Source organism: Myxine glutinosa, chromosome 1, assembly GCF_964187855.1.
Source record: "Myxine glutinosa chromosome 1, kmMyxGlut1.1, whole genome shotgun sequence".
NCBI lineage: Eukaryota > Metazoa > Chordata > Myxini > Myxiniformes > Myxinidae > Myxine > Myxine glutinosa.
The window spans coordinates 234,960,240-234,982,091 of record NC_136261.1 but is presented as its reverse complement, the minus strand read 5'-3'; the positions used below and the strand labels follow the sequence as shown (position 1 = coordinate 234,982,091).

The following is a 21,852-nucleotide window of genomic DNA, read 5'->3' as shown; positions in this document are numbered from 1 at the left end:
ACCCCCATCACGAATACCCGGGGAGGGTAGTTTAAGCGTTAGGTAGAGGGGACAGGTAAATTGTGGTTGGATATTGGCATCTGTGGTGCATGTGGAAGAATGGTGCTTGGATGGGTGCATTAGTGTTGTGGAAATGGCTGGGCATGTAGCCTGTTAGTATGTGTAGTTGATTGGGCACTCCACCACTGTGAGGATGTCGGCCAGGTGAAGCCGCCGGTGGGCTCTGGGAGCCGGTAGAGTTGTTGTGGATGGGGCCCGAGGATCCGGAGGACGGACCCGGGTAGCCCAGTGCCAGAGAGGGCACCGAGTGGGGTAAGCGCTAAGGAGGGCCTTCCCCAGTTAGATAGGTTAGGGTGAGGAGCTAGGTAAGCTCGGGTGGCAACTACAGTGGTGGAGGTGTGCAGGTGGGTAGACCTGCTGGGAGAGCTACACGACTCAGCCCGGAAATTGTGCAAGGGCACCGGGAGATGAATCGGGGGAGTGAGATCCCAAATTGAGAAGCACCACAGTTTGGTCAATGGGAATTGGTTTTTAGAACCCATAGTGTAAGTTGGCCAATGGATTGGCAGGGAAGACCCCGGGTAGTGTAAAGTGTGTTAATGTCAGTTAGAGGATAGTTAGGATGGAAATCTCCTCGCACCATCTGCATCCACTCACCTGAGGTGACGTACCTCCACACCATGCCAGGTTGTTTTTATTATTTTTATTGTGCAAATGTTTGGAATGTGAGACGCATCATGACGTGGGTGTGACATTGTGCTTTGTGTTCCATCTCTCCCTCCTTATGAGGATTGATGATGAATTGGGTGATGGCAAATTTGGTTAGAGGGATTGTGGTGACGAATTTGGCATAGGGGAAATATGGGGAAGACGTGACAGTAGTGACGAATTTGTAATGTGTAGATTTTGTACATATGGGTTAAGGGCAAGGGTAGTGTAGGTCACATGTGGGGGGGCGTACGGTAGGGACGAGCTTTCTCACTTCGCTCTCCGTACGCACCTCGTCCTGCATTACCTTGTTTGATGTGTACCCTTGTGACCTTACCCCTCGCTCACCTGTCTTTCCCCCCCCCCCCCCCCCCTTGTCTCCCACACGAGGACTGTGCGCCACTGGGCGCCGAGGGGAGCGTGCGGGAGTCCGCCATTGTGCGCCCGAACTCTCGCAACCACAGCTGTCTGCATCGATGCACCACGTATGGACCACATGTCTGTGGCTGAGCACCACTTATGGACCCCATGGGTTGGGGCATAGCCCCTCTGCTGGAACCGGCCATGAAGGCCCGAGATCTTGCTGGCGGACCTTGGTCACAGGGCACCGATGCCACACAGGTGAACCACCCCTAGTCGGCCCTGTGGGCCATAAATAAATAACAATGGACACAGTTGTTCACTTTTATTATGTCCAAATAGGCCACCAGCAAAGAAGTTGACAACATCTGGAAGAACCATGGCCAGCAGAGGGAGCCGAAGAGGAAGACCAGCACCAGGGTTTGTTGGGTTCATTTTTTATTATTGAACTGTGGTGACTGTGCACCGATTGGTGCTTGATGGTGTTTGGGGCGTTTTTGGGTGCTTCATGGTGCATCGATGCAGGGCAAGCTGTCTCCCCCCCAAAAAGAACAATCACAGGTCCTGGGTTGCGTGTTGTAAATAAAATAGTCATTGTAAATAATGCACCCCCACCGTAAGTGTTTAGTTTGAAAACCATTCCGCAATTCGGTTAGTTGTGGGCGTGAGTCTGTTAGGCAGGGTGCAATGGAGCAGCGGGACATAGTTATTTGTGTTTAAAACTGTCACACTCAGGGTCAGGTTAAATGTAGAGGGAACTACACCTACGTGCCACACTCAAAGTAAAGGTAATAGGCCCGGGACGTGCCTAAGAGGAGGAGGGTGCAGTGTTGTGGAAATGAGAATTGTGTTCTTTTATTGCTGTAAAAATGTCACCCTCCTTCCTCCAGTTGTTGTGTATAAAGGTCAAAGTGCATCCCTTAGTTAGGTCATATACAATCACGTTAGCCAATCATAGATTTCCTCCTTGTTGGTAGTTATTTCCTTATTCTGTGTATTAGGTTAAGGCTTTGTCTTCCATTAATTAATACTCCATTGCACCGAATTCAAATAGGTAGCATCCCCTTTCAATTTCCCCAGAGCCTCCATTGGATTCCCCTTTCCTCGATTACCAACTGCATTTGCCTCCATTGAGCACGCGGTCGGCTCGGAGAAGAAAGGCGTGTCTCCACCTCGTCATAGAGGGGAGGAGTGAGCCAGCCCTTGCCGACCAACCAAGCACGAGGGGTTTGGCTTGAGAGGGCGGAGGAAGAGCGATCGGGGAGGTTCGAAAAGGTTCAAGGGTGGGGCTATATATAACCCGCGGGAGACGCCCCCACCTCAGATGCGCCAGAGATGAGTTCTGAGTTCTGAGAGAGGTGGCGGATGTGGCAGATGCGTGACAAGAGCAGTCCACCGGAGTTCAGTTCAGAGGAGGAGAGAGGGAGTTCTGGAAAGGAAAGAACATAGCCAAGGAGCACAAGGCGAATGAGAATCGGCACGCCCTGCTCGCGGTACCAACCAGCACTCGAAGGAACAGCAAGTGCGGGCACGCAAACCTCGACGTCCCGCGGTCCTCGGATCTCCCTGTCACCTGTTCTGTGAACCAGAGTGCGAGGAGCCGGAGCTGTCACCTCCAGCCCTGCCGTTTGCACGGACCTGACCCTTCCTCTCCCTCCAGCATTCGTTCCTGCCATTCCATCCTTCTGTGTACGTGAGTTTGTTCTGTGTCTTGTCCTGGGGTATAAGTTAAGCCTGTTTAGTTAAGCTAGAGTTTCACTGTGTCCTTCTGGTCCGTCCCTCTTTCTGTCTTTATTTTCGTATCCTTCCTTCTCCTTGGTTTCTTTGGTCTTGTAAATATTAGTAATAAATTATAGTCTTATTTCAAACCCTTTTTGTTCTTCTTCTTCTTCACATCCGTCGTCTTTGTCTTTTCCCCATTGAATACCTGTGGCACGATTTGGCCAACGTTCAGGATCGGGTTAGTACTTGTTAACGGTTCGTGCCGTGGCTGCCATCCGCTCGGCAAATTAACATCTTATCCGCGGTCGCGAACGAGGCTGTGCACCGGCCTTTTCTGAGGTCGCGGTGCAGCTTCAGGGACCACGTCGGTCAGTCACAAACGAGGAGACTAATCCCCCCTCAAAGGGGAACCATAGGCCGACGTTGGGTTCCGCAACAATATATATATATATATATATATATATATATATATATATATATATATATATATATATATATATATACATATATGTATGTATGTATGTATGTATGTATGTATATATACACATACATGCATACATATACTCGAATATAAAACCTGTCGCTTCGCTGATGGAAATACCAATCTTTGCTGCAATGGCTAATCTATGCGGGAAGAAAAAAAAGAAGGGATTCCTGGGAGATCCTGCTCTCCGTGCAGAGATAACCAATGTCACGTTTTGGCATTTGCAGTTTTGACACGCATGTCCATGGACCCCTAAATAAAAAACAAACAAAAAAAACTTTCGTTGGGGATCACAAACGCTCCCGGGAGTTACCTGAATCCACCATAGTTGGATTTATTGAAATCAGTTAATCCGTTCTCAAGATATAACACGACAAACAAACAGACAGACACGGCTCCTTTTATAATATCGATAAGATAAGAAGATATATATATATATATATGGTACTACATGGCCAAAATTATGCGGACACCCGTTCTAATTAGTGGATTCGGCTGTTTCAGCCACACCCATTGCTGACAGTTATATATATATATATAATCAAGCACACAGCCATAAAATCTCCATAGACAAACATTGGCAGTAGAATGGGCCGCACTGAAGAGCTCTGTGACTTTCAACGTGGCACCGTCATAGAATGCCACCTTTCCAACAAGTCAGTTCGTCAAATTTCTGCCCTGCTACAGCTGCCCCGGTCAACTGTAAGTGCTGTTGTTGTGAAGTGGAAAAGTCTAGGGGCAACAACAGCTCAGCCGTGAAGTGGTAGGCCACACAAGCTCACAGAACGGGACCACCGAGTGCTGAAGAGCGTAGCGCGTAAATATCGTCTGTCCTCGGTTGCAACATTCACTGCCGCGTTCCAAACGCCTCTGGAAGCAACGTCAGCACAACAACTGTTCGTCGGGAGCTTCATGAAATAGGTTTCCATGGCCGAGTAGCCACACACAAGCCTAAGATCACCATGCCCAATGCCAGGCGTCGGCTGCAGTGGTGTAAAGCTCACCGTCATTGTACTCTGGAACAGTGGAAACATGTTCTCTGGAGTGATGAATCATGCTTCACTATCTGGCAGTCCGACGGACGAATCTGTATTTGGTGGATGCCAGGAGAACACTACCTGCCTGAATGCATAGTGCCAACTGTAAAGTTTGGTGGAGGAGGAATAATGGTTTGGGGCTGTTTTTCATGGTTCAGGCTAGGCCGCTTCGTTCCAGTGAAGGGAAATCTTAACGCTTCAGCATAACTACTTAACATAACTACCTACTACTTAACACATGACATTCTAGATTGTAGTGTATATATTAGCGTGGATCGGTGTGCTACACACACCTCACCACACATAGCTGCAGAGGCAGAGGCATCTTTGACCATGTCTGCTTTTTCTGGGAGTGAGGGAAGGGGGGAAGTGTGTGTGTGTGTGTGTGTGTGTGTGTGTGTGTGTGTGTGTGTGTGTGTGTGTGTGTGTGTGTGTGTGTGTGTGTGTGATTTGTCATGTGTGTGATTTGTCATTATCTTTTGGTGGAAAATCCACGATACTGTTTCTCATAAACAGACTTGGCATTTAATATGGAATATTATTATTTTTTCTTGACTTGGGTTTACTTTCTTAACTCAGTATATCAATCTGGTGAGTTTCTTTTACACTTTGGTGATTCATTTGTTAAAAGAACCATGTCACTGATTGTCTGTCGCAGCAAGAAGTCAACAACAGGATTATATCACAGGTGGCATGGCAAAATGTACGGACAGGTGCATTTGATGATTGGCTTCACAGTTGGGTAGACAAGGGTTGTTGCGTTCTGTATTCGTGGAAAACAACTGCTGCACGTCTCCAAAAGTTATTGCCGCTTCCTCTTGAGATGGTCCGTCAACTCGACAATGCTGTTTGTCATGGAGTGGTGGCTTTACGAAATTACGGCATGAAACAGCGTGCTATTGCTCGGCAGTATGGCATCACTCAAGGTCAGGTGTCAAAGATCCTGAAACGAAATGCTGAGAGGGGTGTCCCTACTCCAATACCGAGGCCAGGACGTCCCCACAGAACCACAAGGAGGGATGATCGCCAGCTGCACCGGTTAGTCCGCAATGGCCGTACCAAATCAGCTAATCGGCTTAGGGCTGAGTGACAGCAACTGACAAATGTGCCTGTATCCAGAAGGCTAGTTAACCAACGACTGGTTCAAGCAGGCTATCGTGCCAGGCGTCCCCTGAGAAAGCCACGCCTGACCAGACAACACCGCCCGCGCCGATTGCAGTGGGCCAGAGAGCACCGTCAATGGCAGCCAGGACACTGGAATCACGTGATCTTCAGTGACGAGTCTAGATTTCTGGTCTATCGTCAAGATGGCCGCGTCCGAGTGCGCAGACAAGTGCATAAAGCCGACAACAAAGATTGTATAGTTCCAAGAGTCCAAGCTGGAGGTGGTGGGGTGACCGTTTGGGCTGCTTTTCATGCAGGGGGCAAAACTGACCTGGTTGTTCTGAATGGAAACCTGAACCAGTTCAAGTACAGGGCCATTCTGGAAGAAACATTGCTTCCATTTGCTCGTGCAGCCTTTCGAGGAAACTTTGTCTTCCAAGATGACAATGCATGGCCTCATCGTGCTCGCATGATCCAAAACTTTCTTGCTGACCGTGGTGTAAAGCATATGGAGTGGCCTGCCATGTCCCCGGATATGAATCCGATCGAGAACTTGTGGGCAGAATTAACGCGTGAAATCGACCACTTGGACCAGCAGCCGACCTCTGTGCGTGAATTGCAGCAGGCTATTGTCACTGCATGGCAAGCGATTCCTGTCCAAACCTTGGCAAATCTCGTGAACAGCATGCCTCAACGTGTACGTGCTCTCCTGAATGCTCGTGAGGGTTACACGAAGTACTGAACTTTAATTTTACTGTCCGTAATCCCAGTCGTAATTTAACTTTTGTTTTTGAAAAAAAAAAAATTGGCTAATGTGCAAAATAAACAGATACTTCTGGAAAACGCACAGAGGTTTAACACAGTACTGTCCGTGAATTGAGTTCGATATCAGTTTACATCACTTTCAAGGATCAATTTATTTGTTTCGAAATGTCAAATGTGGTTTTTGTTTCTTTTAAAGGTCACATTAACAAAATCTAGAATAATTTCAACATAATTCCAATGAACTTGTGGTTCTAAGTCATCTTGAAAAGTAAGTTCACTCCCCAAAAAAAATATTCCATATTAAATGCCAAGTCTATTTATATGTTTATTCTTTGTTGATGTGATTTTAATGTGTTTGTTAAACTACATTTATATGATATTTTATGTTTGTTCAACTACATTTCAAAGCATGAAAACCACAAACAATATAATTAATTGTACAGTAACGGCTGGATGTTACAAGTTAAAATAAACTAAAGAATTAATTACATGTAAAACCTCAAATATAGTTTACCTATTGACCTGTAGCAAATGTGCGATGCAATATGTTGGTGCATTGATGGGTTGACTGACTGCCTGGACGCAACTGAGGTTGTGGATCTACTGATGTACCATCTATTGATGTGGATCCATGATCGAGGTTGTGGATCCGTCGTTTGGGGAGGTCCTGGGCTGAAAGGATCGAAACCTCGAGGAAGAACGGTGCCCAGCTGATGATCCATGCAGTCGGGAAACTAGTCAATTGCTTACGGGTTAACGTTCTTGCTTTCGGTGGAGAAACTATGTTTGAGGTTTGCAATTTAAATAAAGTTGAATTTGGGATGTTGTGAAATTAACATCATTTACAACAATCCTTTAAATTATTTATATTTAAGTTGAGGAACAACCGATACTGTACAATTAATTGTGTGTGTGTGTGTGTGTGTGTGTGTGTGTGTGTGTGTGTGTGTGTGTGTGTGTGTGTGTGTGTGTGTGTGTGTGTGTGTGTGTGTAAAAGAGAGAGATAGAATTGTGAGGAACAGAAATGAAAAAACGAGGTGTGTGTGTGTGTGTGTGTGTGTGTGTGTGTGTGTGTGTGTGTGTGTGTGTGTGTGTGTGTGTGTGTGTGTGTGTGTGTCAGTCGTGGTACCATTAGGGGTGTGGGGGAATGGTGGAGGTGCAATGGGATAGATTGTGCTATGTGGATGGTGGTGGAGGTCAGCCAAATATGTGCACATTACAGTTCTAAAAGCCTCTTCCAAGCGTCACACATAAAACTGCTATATGTGCACGTAAACCACCCCCACCATGCCATTCGACATTTGTGGCCCTATGCTCCACGTATTCACAGTTTTTCACGGGACTTTGATTTCCCTTATGAATCACAAACTGCCCAACACCTATCCCCCTTTTTTCCATTGAAACAATGCCCCACATGAGTGGATTCAACATCCATGGAATTTTCCAGGAACGTATCCTCTACGAATGGGGGGTTATGACTGTATATGTAAACAACACGAATTTGTTAAAGAAAATTTGAAGAAGAAGACATTTTGGTCACAAATATACATACATAACCATATACGTTTGTTTGCTCCATTAGAATAAGATATAGATTCGTAAGGTTTAATCAAGCCTGTCAGCACGCATGGTATTCACCTCCCAAAAAAATAGCATTACGGAATTTTTGAACGGCCCCATATTTGGATTAATCAATCCGTGACCGTGTGACAAATCAGCTCATTCTGATATAACCATGGGGGGTGTCACATGGATGAGAGGTGTCGAGTAATCGTTTAATATCCCATTAAATGTGTGTTTCCCAATCACACTGTTCATCTTTTAAGAGTGCTTTAAATGCGCTTTTCCCAATCGGCCCGTTACCAGATTTTATCGCAGGTTGTGACCACAGTGCGGTCATTCTTGTTAAATGACGGTCCTTCGATTTTAGCATCCAACCAGCTAAAGATTCACTCTAAGCTCAGTCAATCAGATCAATTAGTCAATCAGAGTGTGTCCTGATTAGACCATTAGTCCTGCAGCTAAGCTAAATATAGCATAACAATTGTGCATTTTGTGAGGAAAGCACCAAATTTGGCACACTCGTAGACTATCATATTATGAAAAGATCTGGATATTTGGCCATCTCAGATTCAGAGATTTGATTTTTGCAAGATTTGCAGATTTTGCAGATTTGCAAGCTGAGATTGCAACGCCAGGGACGGCCGACTCCTTCCTGCGAGCTGCCCACGTCACCCGCACAAGAAGAGCTCATCAAATCACTGCAGCGGCACTGCACATCCTGCAACACCGTGCGTATGAACGCCACTGTATGACATATGCTGATGATGCAGAAGACCTGCCTGAGTTCGAAGACTGGTGTCACCAGAGAGGAGAAGACATTCCCAACTTTCAGTACTGGGCAACTGTGCTGGAACTAGAGATGTTGGTACTGGTCTACGTGCGTTCTCTGCGGCAGGCTTCATTCACGATGTACCTTGATGCCCTGACGGAACTGGTCCCATGGTTCCATGCCTTAGACCACACACACTATGCCAGGTGGGTCCCTGTTCACCTGAGGGACATGGTTGCACTCCCAATGAAGCACCCAGATGTAGCCAGAGAATTCAGGGCTGGCAACTTCACTGTACAGAAGATGAAGAAGGTGTTCTCTTCGATCCAAATCGAATCGAAATCTTGCAAAAATCAAATCTCTGAATCTGAGATGGCCCAATATCCAGATCTTTTCATAATATGATAGTCTACTAGTGTGCCAAATTTGGTGCTTTCCTCACAAAATGCACAATTGTTATGCTAAGTTGCCTCACTACATGTACTTATTCATCTTTCTTCTTAACATATATTTATTCACCTTTCTTTCTAAAGGTTAGAGTCTTGATTCCTGTATGTTTTTTGTCTTATGGCTTGTCATTGGGAATTTTGCCTAGTTAACACACTTCTTCCATCTTCCTTTTGTTCTCTTTCCTCTTCCTTTTATCTAGTTATGCCCCTTCCCCCTTCCCATCCTTTCCATCCCCATGCCCCACCCATACATTATCCACCCCACCCATCCCATCCCGTTATCATGCCCCACCCATCCTCTCCCGTTTCCTAACTGTAAGTTTTTCAATTTTCATATGTAAGAGATAAACCATGACACGGTGACCTGTAACTCTCATCTGACTGTTTGTCGCTCAGGCTGGAGAGCCTGTTCCCGAGGACGTTGTACCATTTGATGCAGCCTCAGAAGTGCCAGTTGAGGAACAGCGCACAGAGGCAGCAAAGCGCATTCAGAAGGCCCTGTTCATGCAGCAGCCACTTGAAGCCCTGGGTTTGCTCAAAGCAGCTCGGTACGTAATCAGATTTTGGCTTTTTGTGTTGTTGTTTTATAACCCCGGACAGTTCTCTTGAACAAGCCCGCAGCACGGAAACAGCCAATTGATCTCCCAGGAGCGACCTAGAGATTCCCCACATCTAGGATGGTGTTCCCCTGCCTTCATGAAGTTTGGACCACGACACAGTTAGAGAGAGGGAGACAAAAGGGAAAGGTTTCCCCAAAAGGGAAAGGTCCATGGAGACCGATCAGCACTCTGACCATGACCGCGCTGCCCTGAATAATCTGGGCAGCAGGGAAGAGTGGGGAAGATTTGGCCCCCGACTTGCATTGTGGGGTACAACCACCACGAAGAGGCGTCCCCGATAGTTGTGGCTTTGGTGAAGGTGATTTTGGTGAAGATCGCATCCGGATCCGGCTCGTAGAATTTCAAAGTGATTCTTCACCATTGGGAGATAGGGCCAAAAACGATATATAGCAGGATATCTCAAAAGGTTGTCGATGGATTTGGATGAAACTTGGTTGACATGTTGGGTGTGTGACAAGGAAGAATTGATTCAATTTTGGTGAAGATCTGAATTTGGATTCGGATACGATAATAATTTAAAATTCTAACTGATTCTTCACCATTGAGAGATCGGGCTAAAAGCGATTATATAACATGATATTGTTATGTCTGTGGGTAGGGCATATCTAGATCCAGGTAGATCTGCATAGGTATCATGCTTCGTCTGTCGTGCTCGAGAATCTCACCTGTAATAAGTTCTGTGTAGCCCGAATGTCGGATTAAGTTTGTGTCTTCGTCCCCCTTACGAGGAATGGGGCATGATAAATAGTTCTAGGGTATAAGGATAAGACTCCATTGTATGTGAAACCTCTGTGAACATTCCGGTGTCCCTTATGGCAACGCACTGGTATACATTAGATAGATCCATTAGTGCACACATTAATTAATTCCCCTCTGCCACAATAAGACTTACAGGAAGAACAGGCAGGAAGCCAGATTGGGGCACCGCCGATGGAGCCGCAGCCAGCCACATCACCAGCTGGCACAGCAACACACATTGTGCAAGGCAGGCTGAGGCCACGCCCACTTCGCTCGTGATTGGTCAAAAAGGGTTGATGGGAAGATCACACCATTGGGTAAGAAGCTGGCCACTGATTGGTGGAAGGAAGGTAGAAGGAAGCGGCAGACTGATTGGCCACCGACGAATGGCATGACACGAAGGGCAAAAAGCGCTCGGCCAATGAGAGGACACCAACGCGATGAGAAGATGTGAGAAGTCGAGGGGCACCGCGCTGGTTGGAGGAGAGGAGGGCTGACGTCACGTGATGGCGAGTAAAACCTCTTGCTCGCCAGTATTTTTTCTCTTCCCTTTGCCGTCTTGCGTTGGACTGTCCCTTTGTGCTTGCCCTTCTCGTTTCGGCTTCCTCCTCGTTTGGACCTCCCTTCTGCTTTTGCTTCTCGTTTCCATTTGGACTTTCGCGTGGTGGACGTTGGAGAGACATTGGGGCGCTGACGATCATCCTCTTCTGGTGCGAGCGTACGAGCTAGGCGTGCCGCTGAGTGAGCGGGTGGCTCGGGGCCTAGCAAAGCACGAACGAGGCGGACAGAGGCCTGCTTCGCGCCAACATCGAAGCCGGACGGAGCCTGACCGACATCACACATCCAGACAGATAAGAAGCACCACAGAACACAACACGACAATTCTTTTATTTAATTCCTTCCCCTGTGCTGTTGTTGAAGTGAGGTGTGTGGGATCCCGGTTTAGGAACCATAGTTATTTGTCGGCACGTTTCATTGTTCTCGGGTTCCGTAATAAATATTCTTTCTGTTTGTACATTTTACACCGTCTTGGGTTGAGTTAATTTCCACAGGGAGAAGACATCGTCGGACCGTGAAGGTAAGCGGCATTCTCCCCCAAACTCCCCTTCTCATGTATGATCCGCCATTGAATTGATTGTTGCCTCGTTAAGCTCGATTCCATCTGTGGACGCTCTGTCTTAACTGAGCTTGTCTGCAAGACAATATTTTAAAAAGTTATGGACGAGTTATGACTAAACTTGGTGGACAAGTTGGTTAGGTGACACAAACAAGCCGACTAGATTTTGGTTCAAGTCCGAATCCAGATCCCACCTATCAGTGGGATACAAAACGTAAACTGCACAGCCTGGCGGAGGTATGCACTTGACCGAGTGCCTTTCTAGTTAATATAGAAAATCATCTCTTACGATTTGTGCCAGGACAGTAAAAATAAACGTTTTAATCGGCACTCTTTGCTTGTACTCTCTCAGTGAGGTGTGGCCGGAAGGTGGCATGTTTGGCACAGTGGAATCCCACCTTGACGAGGAGCTGCAGCTTTTGCATCAAATCTTCAATGCCACTCTACCGGGTGAACCCCATAAGAACTTTTCTATTCTGGCAAATGTTTTTTTTTCCTGACCCGCAGGTCCTGGTGTTGTGATGCTAGACATTTGTAACTACTATTGTAAATCCTAAAACTAGAGGTTCCAGGGAACCTGAACTCAACTGGTCTATATCAATATGGTTAGAATATGCATAAATAGAACCACAAACTATATAGTTTATATGTGCTAAAAATATGACAAAAATTGATTTTTCAATATGGCCGCCCTGCCGCGCCCATTTTTTGGCATGCAACGCCCAAATGCAATCCCAAACTAGTTTATGTCTTAAAGATGCTGCATAACAAGTTTCATCAAATCTGATCAATATTTGTGACTTTTAGAGCGTAGACGTCGAATTGTTTACAGACGACAGACAGACAGACGACTGACACTGGGTGTCGACAAAAACTCAGCTGGACATAGTCCAGTTGAGTTAAAAACACTTGTGATGGTCTGGAAAAGTTTTACAACTATAATTATGACGTAATGTGTGTTCTTGGACAGGTGAGCAGCTTGCCGCAATTGAGTGCCGAGAGGAGGACAAGGACGAGAATGTGCTGGAAGAGCATGAAGAGGAGGAATTTGAGGAGGATGAGGAGGATGAACAGTCATTTTCTGTAAAGGTCACTGAGAAAGATTTTCTATTCTTGGATTATATCAAAAGGTGAAGCTACTTCATACCATTGTATTGTTCTAGTTATGAGAACCAAATAAATCCTTCAGTAGTTGAGCAGTTATTTCACATTATATTGTTTTGTTTAACTGTCTGAAGTCCGTGTTGATAGATCTGCATTGAGATTTTGTAGTGAGAAACCCTAAATATAATTTTTCATCATTCTACAGAGTGGCCACAAAGTCCCTATACACGCAGTTCGAATTTAGTTAGAATTTATCTGAATGCTCCCATCCATTCTCTGTACAAATTAGAATTTTTCTCCATGTTTCTCTGGACATCTTCTTCCATGTTGAGGGTTGGAGGTCGTAAAAGCAGCCCTGACGGCTGTTTTGAGGTCTTCAACTGTTGTTCGGCGGAGATGAGAAATTTCCTCTTTCACAATGCCCCAAAGCGAGTTGTCACATGTTGTTAAGTCCGGACTTCGAGAGGCCACACTATCGCAGATCCACGTCCAATCCATCGTCCACTGAATTTGTCATAGAGATATTCTCTAACTGCGAGAGCATAATGTGCTGGTGCACCATCTTGTTGCAGGATAGCTGTGTCTCGAGACCTCTCTCACACAGTTGTGGAACAAACCACGTCTGAAGCAATGTTCAAATAAGCAGTATGATTGACACTTGTATCGGAATAATATGGCACTATGAAGTGATTTTCTGAAATTTCTGCCCACATCATGACTTGAGGAGGATGCTGTTTAATTTCCTCAAAAATGAGGATTTTCTTTGCACCAAAAATAAACATTAATGGATCGGTTGCTGAGGTAAATAGCACACTCATCCAAAAAAAAATACGCTTTGTCTCAATTTAATAGTGCGAAATTGCTGCAGAAGAGCCTTGCAGGCGATCTCACAAGTGGCCAAGTCTCTATCAGAAAGCTCATTAACACATCCAGGCTTAAATGGCTTCAATCCCAGATCCTTTTTCATTATTTTTTGGACTGTTGAGCGTGGAATGCACAACTCTGAACATCTTTTTCGAGATGATTTCAGTGGTGATCTCGAGCAGGACGCTTCAATAATGTCCACATTTTCTCCCCTGTTAGGGACGTCTTAACAAAGAGATTTCTCAAGACGAGGCTCAGACTCAAAGGGACTCAGACTCGCTCAGTTCAAACCGAGATTTATTCAGATATTGCGGAGAGGACTTTACACAAAATACAGACAGGATACGACGCGTCGTTCAGTTGAAGCATTCTCTTCGCAGCCTCGGAGTGTCTTGTTATATACAAAACTCATTTCCTCTGATCTACAATGGTCGGAATTCTGGGGTCACTTAGAGCCAGCCGTTGTAGCGCCAACTCCACATGTTTATCATTACGGAGGACACAAAAGCTGATAAGGTCACTCCCCTAGTCCCACTAATGAAGTGGTACATTCCAACTCCGAGCTGAATCAGCATTCTTCCATCCGTTCACATCGTTAGAGATCACTGGGTCATTTCACAGATGGTCGGCTGCTTGCTCCAGGTTCCCTGCACATTTCCTTGCATGCTTTAAGAACAAGATTCACATTGAAGTACAATTTAACTAATATTTATAAATTGTATTATAAATATGAATTATATATTTATTTATAATTCCACACCCCCTACCTCCCACGAACATCTTACCCTTTCTCTAACGTTTTAAATACAAAAAAAACCATTTCTTTATTAATTCTTTCTCTCCTCGCGGACACGTGCTTGTTCTCTCACCCCCTTGTCTCGCCTCCTTTTTCTTCCACCTCTCCAGCCTTTCCAACTCTAGTTTCCTTTATATTCATTCAACCCTTTCTCCTTTCTCAAATCCACGTCCTCTCTTAGGTACTTTTGCCAGATTGTTTTTCACGGTTTTGTTTAAATACTATTTGAAAATGTTTAAACTTTCCCCTGCAGTGTTTTATTCAGTGGTTTATTACAACATGCTGTTCTTCTTCCTATTTAAAAGGCATTTTTCAATTTCCTCTTATTTCATTCCACTTCAAAAAAAAAATTCAATCTCTTACAGTCCTTCCTTTCTACATTCTCTAAACTCGCCTTCATTCCACCCCTCCTCTATCGTTTTTAAACGGATCTCTGACTTGAAAATCACAATAAACCCAGTTTGTAATAAATGTTCCTTTTTCATGAATCATCCACTTTCAAATCTCCCCCCTCACACCTCCCCTTCAAAACTCCCCCCTCACCTCTCCCCTCCAAAACTCCCCCTCACCCCTCCCTTTCAATTCTCCCCGCTCACCCCTCCCCTCCTCAACTTCCCCCCGCCCCTCCCCTTCAAAACTGCCCCCTCGCCCCTCCCCTTCAAAACTCCCCCCTCGCCTCTCCCCTTCAAAACTCCCCCCTTACCCCTCCCCTTCAAATTTCCCCCCCCCCCCCTACCATCTTTCTCCAATTCTCCCCCCTCCCACCTCCTCCTCAATGCTGCCTCCTCCCCACTTCGTCTCCCTTCTATCTCATACCTCCACCTCCTCCAACCTTATACTTTGCTCTGCTCCCCCCCTCCCCATCAAACAACCCCTCACTGTGCCTCATCCCATCACCATCAAACCTTTTGCCCTCATCAGCAAAGTCATGGAATCCATCATTGCTTCTGATATGAAATCTTTCCTCTTCTCCAATGGCTTGATCTCTGATCATCAATTTGGTTTCAGACCAGGTCACTCTACTCTGGACATGCTGCTTCTGCTGTCTCAACAATGGATGGAGGTCCTCAATGCCAAACAGGAAATTAGAGCTGTCTCCCTCGACATATCACGTGCCTTCGACACGGTCTGGCACCCCGCTCTGCTCACCAAACTCTCCTCCTTTGGTATCCATGGAAATCTCCACGCATGGCTGGCGGACTTCCTCTCTAGTCGTCGTCAACGTGTGGCCCTGAATGGGTTTCTCTCATCTCCTCTTCCTGTTCAGGCTGGAGTTCCCCAAGGCAGTGTTCTGGGCCCCGTGCTTTTTCTGGTCTTCATCAATGATCTCTCTGACTCTCTCGAAAATCCTCTCTATCTCTTTGCTGATGACTCCACTCTCTGCCGCTCCATTCCTCTTCCCTCAGATCGGCAGTCTGCTGCCTCCTCACTCTCTGAAGACCTGGACAAAATCACAGACTGGTCAAACAAGTGGAACATGTCTTTCAATCCTGACAAATCTCACACTCTTACTATGTCTCTCCGAAAAGATCGACTGGACAACCCTCCCATCTACTTTCTCAACAATCCTCTCCAAGAAGTTCTGTCGCTCAAGATTTTGGGTCTCACTATCTGCCATGATCTTTCTTGGGAAAACCACATTTCCAAGCTGGCCTCCAAAGCCAGTCGCCGACTGGGCATCCTCCGTCGTGCGAAGTCCTTCCTCGGCACACCTGAGCTCCTCACCACATACAAGGCTTTCATCCGCAGCTCAATGGAATACTGTTCTCCCCTATGGGCCGGTGCTCCTGCCTCACACCTAGCTCGGCTTCACGCTGTTGAAACCAAAGCTTTCAGAATTATTGGAATCTCCCGCGATGAAGCTATCTCTGAGGGCCTTTCACTCACTCACCGCAGGCAGGTAGGTGGTCTTTCTGTCTTCTACCGACTCCTCTCCGGCCTTGCACCCCCAGCTCTCTCTGTGCTCTGTCCCCCAAATATTCCTACAGGTCGCACAAGATCTGCCAGCAACCCTCTGATGGTTAAACTGCCGAAATCTCGGCTCTCCGCTCACCTTCACTCTTTCATTCCTCTTTTCTCCCGCCTCTGGAACAAACTCCCTCACTCCCTTCAATCCCACTCCTCCCTCCAGGTCTTTAAAACAGCTGTTCACCACCATCTCTTATCTTCCCCCATCCAAAACCTTGATCTTTTCTACCCCCGCTAATTCACCCCAGATCCACCTTGTTTGAAATTCCAACTTCTTTCCTGGAAGTCCTGGCAGTGTCCATATGTTTTATACCTCTCCCACTGCCCCCTTCCCACGCCCCCCCCCCCCCCCAAAGCCCTCGCCCTCTCTCAGATCTCTCGATGTCTCCATGTCTCTCGGTCCCTGCTCTCAAATGTCATGTTTGTGTCCTTCCCCCTCTCTCCCCATCTTGTCTACCGCTCCCTATGTTATATGTTTTATGTGTCGGTTTGTCTTTCTGTGTGATTAATGTTCGCTCTTTCACGAGCCTCGATATTGTATACAAAAAAAAAAAAAAAAAAAAAAAAAAAAAAAAAAAAATCCTTCCCTTTCTCCTAACTCTTCTGCAATCTCTGACACACTATCAACAGCTCTCCCTACCTCCCCCTCTCACACTTTTTTTTTTTTTTTTTTTGTATACAGAGTCGAGGCTCGTGAAAGAGCTAACATTTATCAAACAAACAAATCAAACACAAGCAAACAAAGTATATAAAAAGGGGAGCGGTCGACAAGATGGGGAGAGAGGGGGAGGAAGCACACAAACACAACATTTGAGAGCAGGGACATCAGGAGATGTGTGGGAGGGAGAGGGCCTGGGGGGAGGCAGGATAGGTATAAAACGCAAGGACACCAAGGACTTCCAGGAAAGAAGTCGGCACCTCAAAAAAGTGGATTTGGGGTGAAATTAGCGGGGGTAGAAAAGATCAAGGTTTTGGATTGGGGAAGATAAGAGATGGTGGTGAACAGCCGTTTTAAAGACCTGGAGGGAGGAGTGGGATTGAAGAGAGTGAGGGAGTTTGTTGCAGAGGCGGGAGAAAAGAGGAATGAAGGAGTGAAGGTGAGCAGAGAGTCTTGATTTTGGCAGTTTCACCATAAGAGGGATGCAGGCAGATCTTGTGCGACCTGTAGGAATATTTGGGGGACAGAGCCCAGAGGAGCTGGGGGAGCAAGGCCGGAGAGGAGTCGGTAGAAGACGGAAAGACCACCAACCTGCCTGCGGTGAGTAAGTGAAAGGCCCTCGGAGATAGCGTCATCGCAGGAGATTCCAATGATTCTGAACGCTTTGGTTTCAACAGCGTGAAGACGAGCTAGGTGTGAGGCAGGAGCACCAGCCCAGAGGGGAGAGCAGTACTCCATTGAGCTGCGGATGAAAGCCTTGTGTGTGGTGAGGAGCTCAGGTGTGCCAAGGAAGGACTTCGCACGACGGAGGATGCCCAGTCGGCGACTGGCTTTGGAGGCCAGCTTGGAAATGTGGTTTTCCCAGGAAAGATCATGGCAGATAGTGAGACCCAAAAGCTTGAGTGACAGAACTTCTTGGAGAGGATTATTCAGAAAGTAGATGGGAGGGTTGTCCAGTCGGTCTTTTCGGAGAGACATCGTAAGAGTGTGAGATTTGTCAGGATTGAAAGACATGTTCCACTTGTTTGCCCAGTCTGTGATTTTGTCCAGGTCTGCAGAGAGTGAGGAGGCTGTAGACTGCCGATCTGAGGGATGAGGAATGGAGCGGCAGAGAGTGCGGTCATCAGCAAAGAGATAGTGAGGATTTTCAAGAGAGTCAGAGAGATCATTGATGAAGACCAGAAAAAGCACAGGGCCCAGAACACTGCCTTGGGGAACTCCAGCCTGAACAGGAAGAGGAGATGAGAGAAACCCATTCAGGGCCACACGTAGACTACGACTCGAGAGGAAGTCCGCCAGGCATGCGTGGAGATTTCCATGGATACCAAAGGAGGAGAGTTTGGTGAGCAGAGCGGGATGCCAGACCGTATCGAAGGCACGTGATATGTCGAGGGAGACGGCTCTAATTTCCTGTTTGGCATTGAGACTTACTTCATCTTACCCCTCCCTCCCCTCCCCTTCCCTGCTCCCGATGCTGCCCCCCTCCCCTCTTCCTCAACGGTATGGACCTCAAACATCCAGGGCCTTCGCTCAAACCTGATTGATCTCTCCATGCAGGTTGCTTCTAACAAACCAGACTTGATCTGCTTTACAGAAACTTTCCTCCTTCAAGATGTCTCTGAATCCTTAATATCTCTTCCTGGTTATTCCCTCCTCCAGTATACACCCCTTTAAAGGTCGATTTTCCGAGTGCCGTGAACAAACTTCGGTACATCACGGGTGGTAAAGGTTATGGGCAAATTTCATCGGAATTGTGTGTGTAGTTTCAGAGAAAAAAAGCAAATTCCTATTTTGGGGGGTCAAACCTGGATCCACTTTGACCCCCGGTAGACCCCCCTAAGGCCCCGACCTTTTTAATGCGGTGAACAAACTTTTGTCACAACCCAACAAATATCATTTATGCCAAATTTGGTCGCAATCCCATCAGCGGTTTCGGAGAAGAAGTTTCAAGTGTTTCCGGACGGACTGACGGACGACCCGCCATCGCATAAGCTCCGGTGAACTTCGTTCCATGTGAGCTAATGAAAAGCTTAAATGTATTGAGTCAATAAGTATTCAACCCCTTTGCTATGACACTCCAGTGCATCCCATTTCCTTTTATCATCGTTGAGATGTCTCGACAACTGCATTTGAGTTCACCTGTTGCCAATTCAATTGATTGGACATGATTTTGAAAGGATATAGACCTCGACACGCAACCCCATTGGCGGGAAAACTACCTTGGTGGAGAAACCACCTCGGAGAGGGGGGCAAATTAATTCGCTACAACCTTCATTCCATGACCCTTAGTCCTTCTGTCAAATTTGATTGAGATTAGATAAGTAACGGTCGAATGTATCGCGGTGAAAAATCGTCAGACTGACAGACACCAAATTGCGGATTTAATATGATTTGTGTATGGCTATACATTGCAGTAGGTTACACAAGTCATGATATGCAAAGATCTGTTTCTTGTTCCCATCTGAATCAATGACTCGTGATGCGTGGAATCACATGCATAGTGTTGATTTGTCCATTGTATACTAATGCCCACCCTACCCTCAGGTTTGCAAATACACAGGTGATCAAAGCATGTGTGTTTCTGCTGAAGCACTATCGAAATAATTCTGTGCACACAAATCACTGTGCAACCAAGATTCTGCACCGAATTGCTGTGGACTTGCACATGGATGGTCTGCTCTTTCAGGCGTCTGTGTTCAGGACATTCCAGGCCGTGCTTGAGGACCCTGCCGTTGAGTGTTACTCGGTATGTCCCCTAATCCCTCCGATTCATATCATCTCTCCTCTCTCTCTCTCTCTCTCTCTCTCTCCCACTCTCACCCTCCCTCCCTCTCTAATGTAAGATACTCTTCACAGAGTGTCAGTGCTGCTGAAGCAGCTTCCTGAGCAAGGGTTATAATGGGTGGTTTGCCATTGCCTTCCCAGCAGTAGTTGGGGCAGGAATTTGGAATTTGTTCATTGTGCAGGCAATAATTCGCCTTCTCTTTGCCAAGGGCACCGTAAGATCTTTAATGCCCACCAACTAATGCCGGCAGATGGGACACCCAGTTTAACGTCCATTTGAGGCACACACCTTGATGAATCACCTGCCTGTGGAACACCAGCATGATCGTTTTTAGCTGGGCCGAGATTTGAATCCAGGCACAGTCCTTTAATGTCAATGTAAGAGCAATTTTTAGAGTTGACCTGCTTGTGTCTGCCCTAAACAGTGTTCCTGTAAAGACCCTATTTCTATACTGACAGGTATGTTGTGCCCATAATGTTTAAAATAACTTTTGATGTCAAATGTTGGCAGGAACTGGCTAGGTTTGCCAAATACATTGTCCGAAGGTTTGTCGAACTCGCCCGCCGGAACAGCAAGGTCTTTTTGGAGCTGCTTTTCTGGAAAAGTCCGGCAACAGTTCACCAAATGACGGAGGGTTACACTGAAACACAGGGGACCGGGTGAGCGTCTGTGTGCACATTTTAACCATGTATTCGGTTTCTTTTTATTTTCAATCATAATTTTGTGCATGCTAGCGGTTGATTGCTCTATCTAATAACCTATTTTAGGCTTTCAGCATTCTGTTATCAAATATGTCTGCAAGCAGGTCTTGCCAAGGTCTGTAGAGCTTGAACCATGTCTTCAACTTCTGTTTGCTGTAAAATGTACGACATGAAGTCCTACTTATGATACTTTCTTTGTGCAAACTTTGTTTAAAACTACTAGCAACGGTACCCGCCCTATGGGTGGGGCTTCAATTGGGAGGCCCAAATGAAAAGGCAAAATATCAGAAATTGAAGGCTTTTTTTATTTTTAACGATTTATATAAACATCCGTTAAATCATATCACACGCAAATCATCAAAAACTAAACGGTATTTGTGGAATTTCAATGAAAGCCACATCACTGTTCATATCGGTAAAAAAAATATTATTCCATCGTGTTTGCAAAAACTGGAAAATTGTAAATTGGGAAAAAAATTGGAAAACCAATACAGCCTATTTTACTCCAGGGGGTCCCAGGATTACCCACCCAAAATTTCGTTACGATCGGTTCAGCCGTTTTTGCGGTACCTGGGAACAGACGGATGGACATTTGGTGAATTATAGTAAGACTAGCTGAAAGCACCCGGCGTTGCCCGGGTTCTTTTTGAATGAATTTAATCTTCTGTACATTGGTCTGACGTGAGCCCAGTATCAGTTAGTGCTCAACGATTCTTTGTTCTTTCTTCTGTCGGGCCCCTCGAGAGAGAATTTTGAAAGCATGTGTTGCAATCCGTCAGATATTCCTATTAAGTGCATAAGTTGTACTTCAAGAGAATTTTGAAAGAAGTAGAAGAAGAAGAGGATTTATTGCGAAATGGGCCCAGCCCGGTCGAGGCGGCCTCGATCGGCCTCGCCACCGAGTCTATAACCTTCCCGGGGCCCGTCCCGACATTTTTTGTTTCAGAGGTTTCCTCCTATCTTTCACCGTTCAGGAGATTAACACGTGCAGACAAACAAACAAACAAAAACTTTCTTTTGTATATGTAGAAGAAGATAGTGCAATGAAGTATACCAGCAGCAATGTTGTTTGTGTTGTTGTTTTTAAGAAGACGCTTCTCTTCTTGAAGGCCTTCATTCCACAGATTTTTTTTTTCTTTAAGCATGGGATAGTACTGCTCAGTAAGCGGACACCCCAAACTCAGTAAGCGGACACCCCAAACTCAGTAAGCGGACACCCCAAACTCAGTAAGCGGACACCCCAAACTCAGTAAGCGGACACCCCAAACTCAGTAAGCGGACACCCCAAACTCAGTAAGCGGACACCCCAAACTCAGTAAGCGGACACCCCACACTCAGTAAGCGGACACCCCACACTCAGTAAGCGGACACCCCACACTCAGTAAGCGGACACCCCAAACTCAGTAAGCGGACACCCGGGGAATTAGTACATTCAGTTGAACTTTGTTTAAACTCCAAAGCATGTGTAATGTCATTATAATAACTAGGGCATGCCCGTACTATATATATATCTAAAATTATATCCCCCCCCCTCTATTTA

The 21,852-nt window shown here is 46.1% G+C and overlaps 1 protein-coding gene across 5 annotated transcripts in view; it reads left to right on the top strand.

The window, feature by feature from the left end:
- Positions 1-21,852, top strand: part of TIMELESS (timeless circadian regulator) — a 120,752-nt gene that overhangs the window by 55,290 nt on the left and 43,610 nt on the right. For all 5 annotated transcript variants that reach the window (XM_078785145.1, XM_078785146.1, XM_068128690.2 and 2 more), the window contains exons 15-19: positions 9,358-9,509; positions 11,789-11,886; positions 12,407-12,566; positions 19,371-19,572; positions 20,122-20,270. In XM_078785145.1, coding sequence (XP_078641271.1) covers positions 9,358-9,509; positions 11,789-11,886; positions 12,407-12,566; positions 19,371-19,572; positions 20,122-20,270 — 761 coding nt within the window. The remainder of the gene's footprint in view (positions 1-9,357; positions 9,510-11,788; positions 11,887-12,406; positions 12,567-19,370; positions 19,573-20,121; positions 20,271-21,852) is intronic.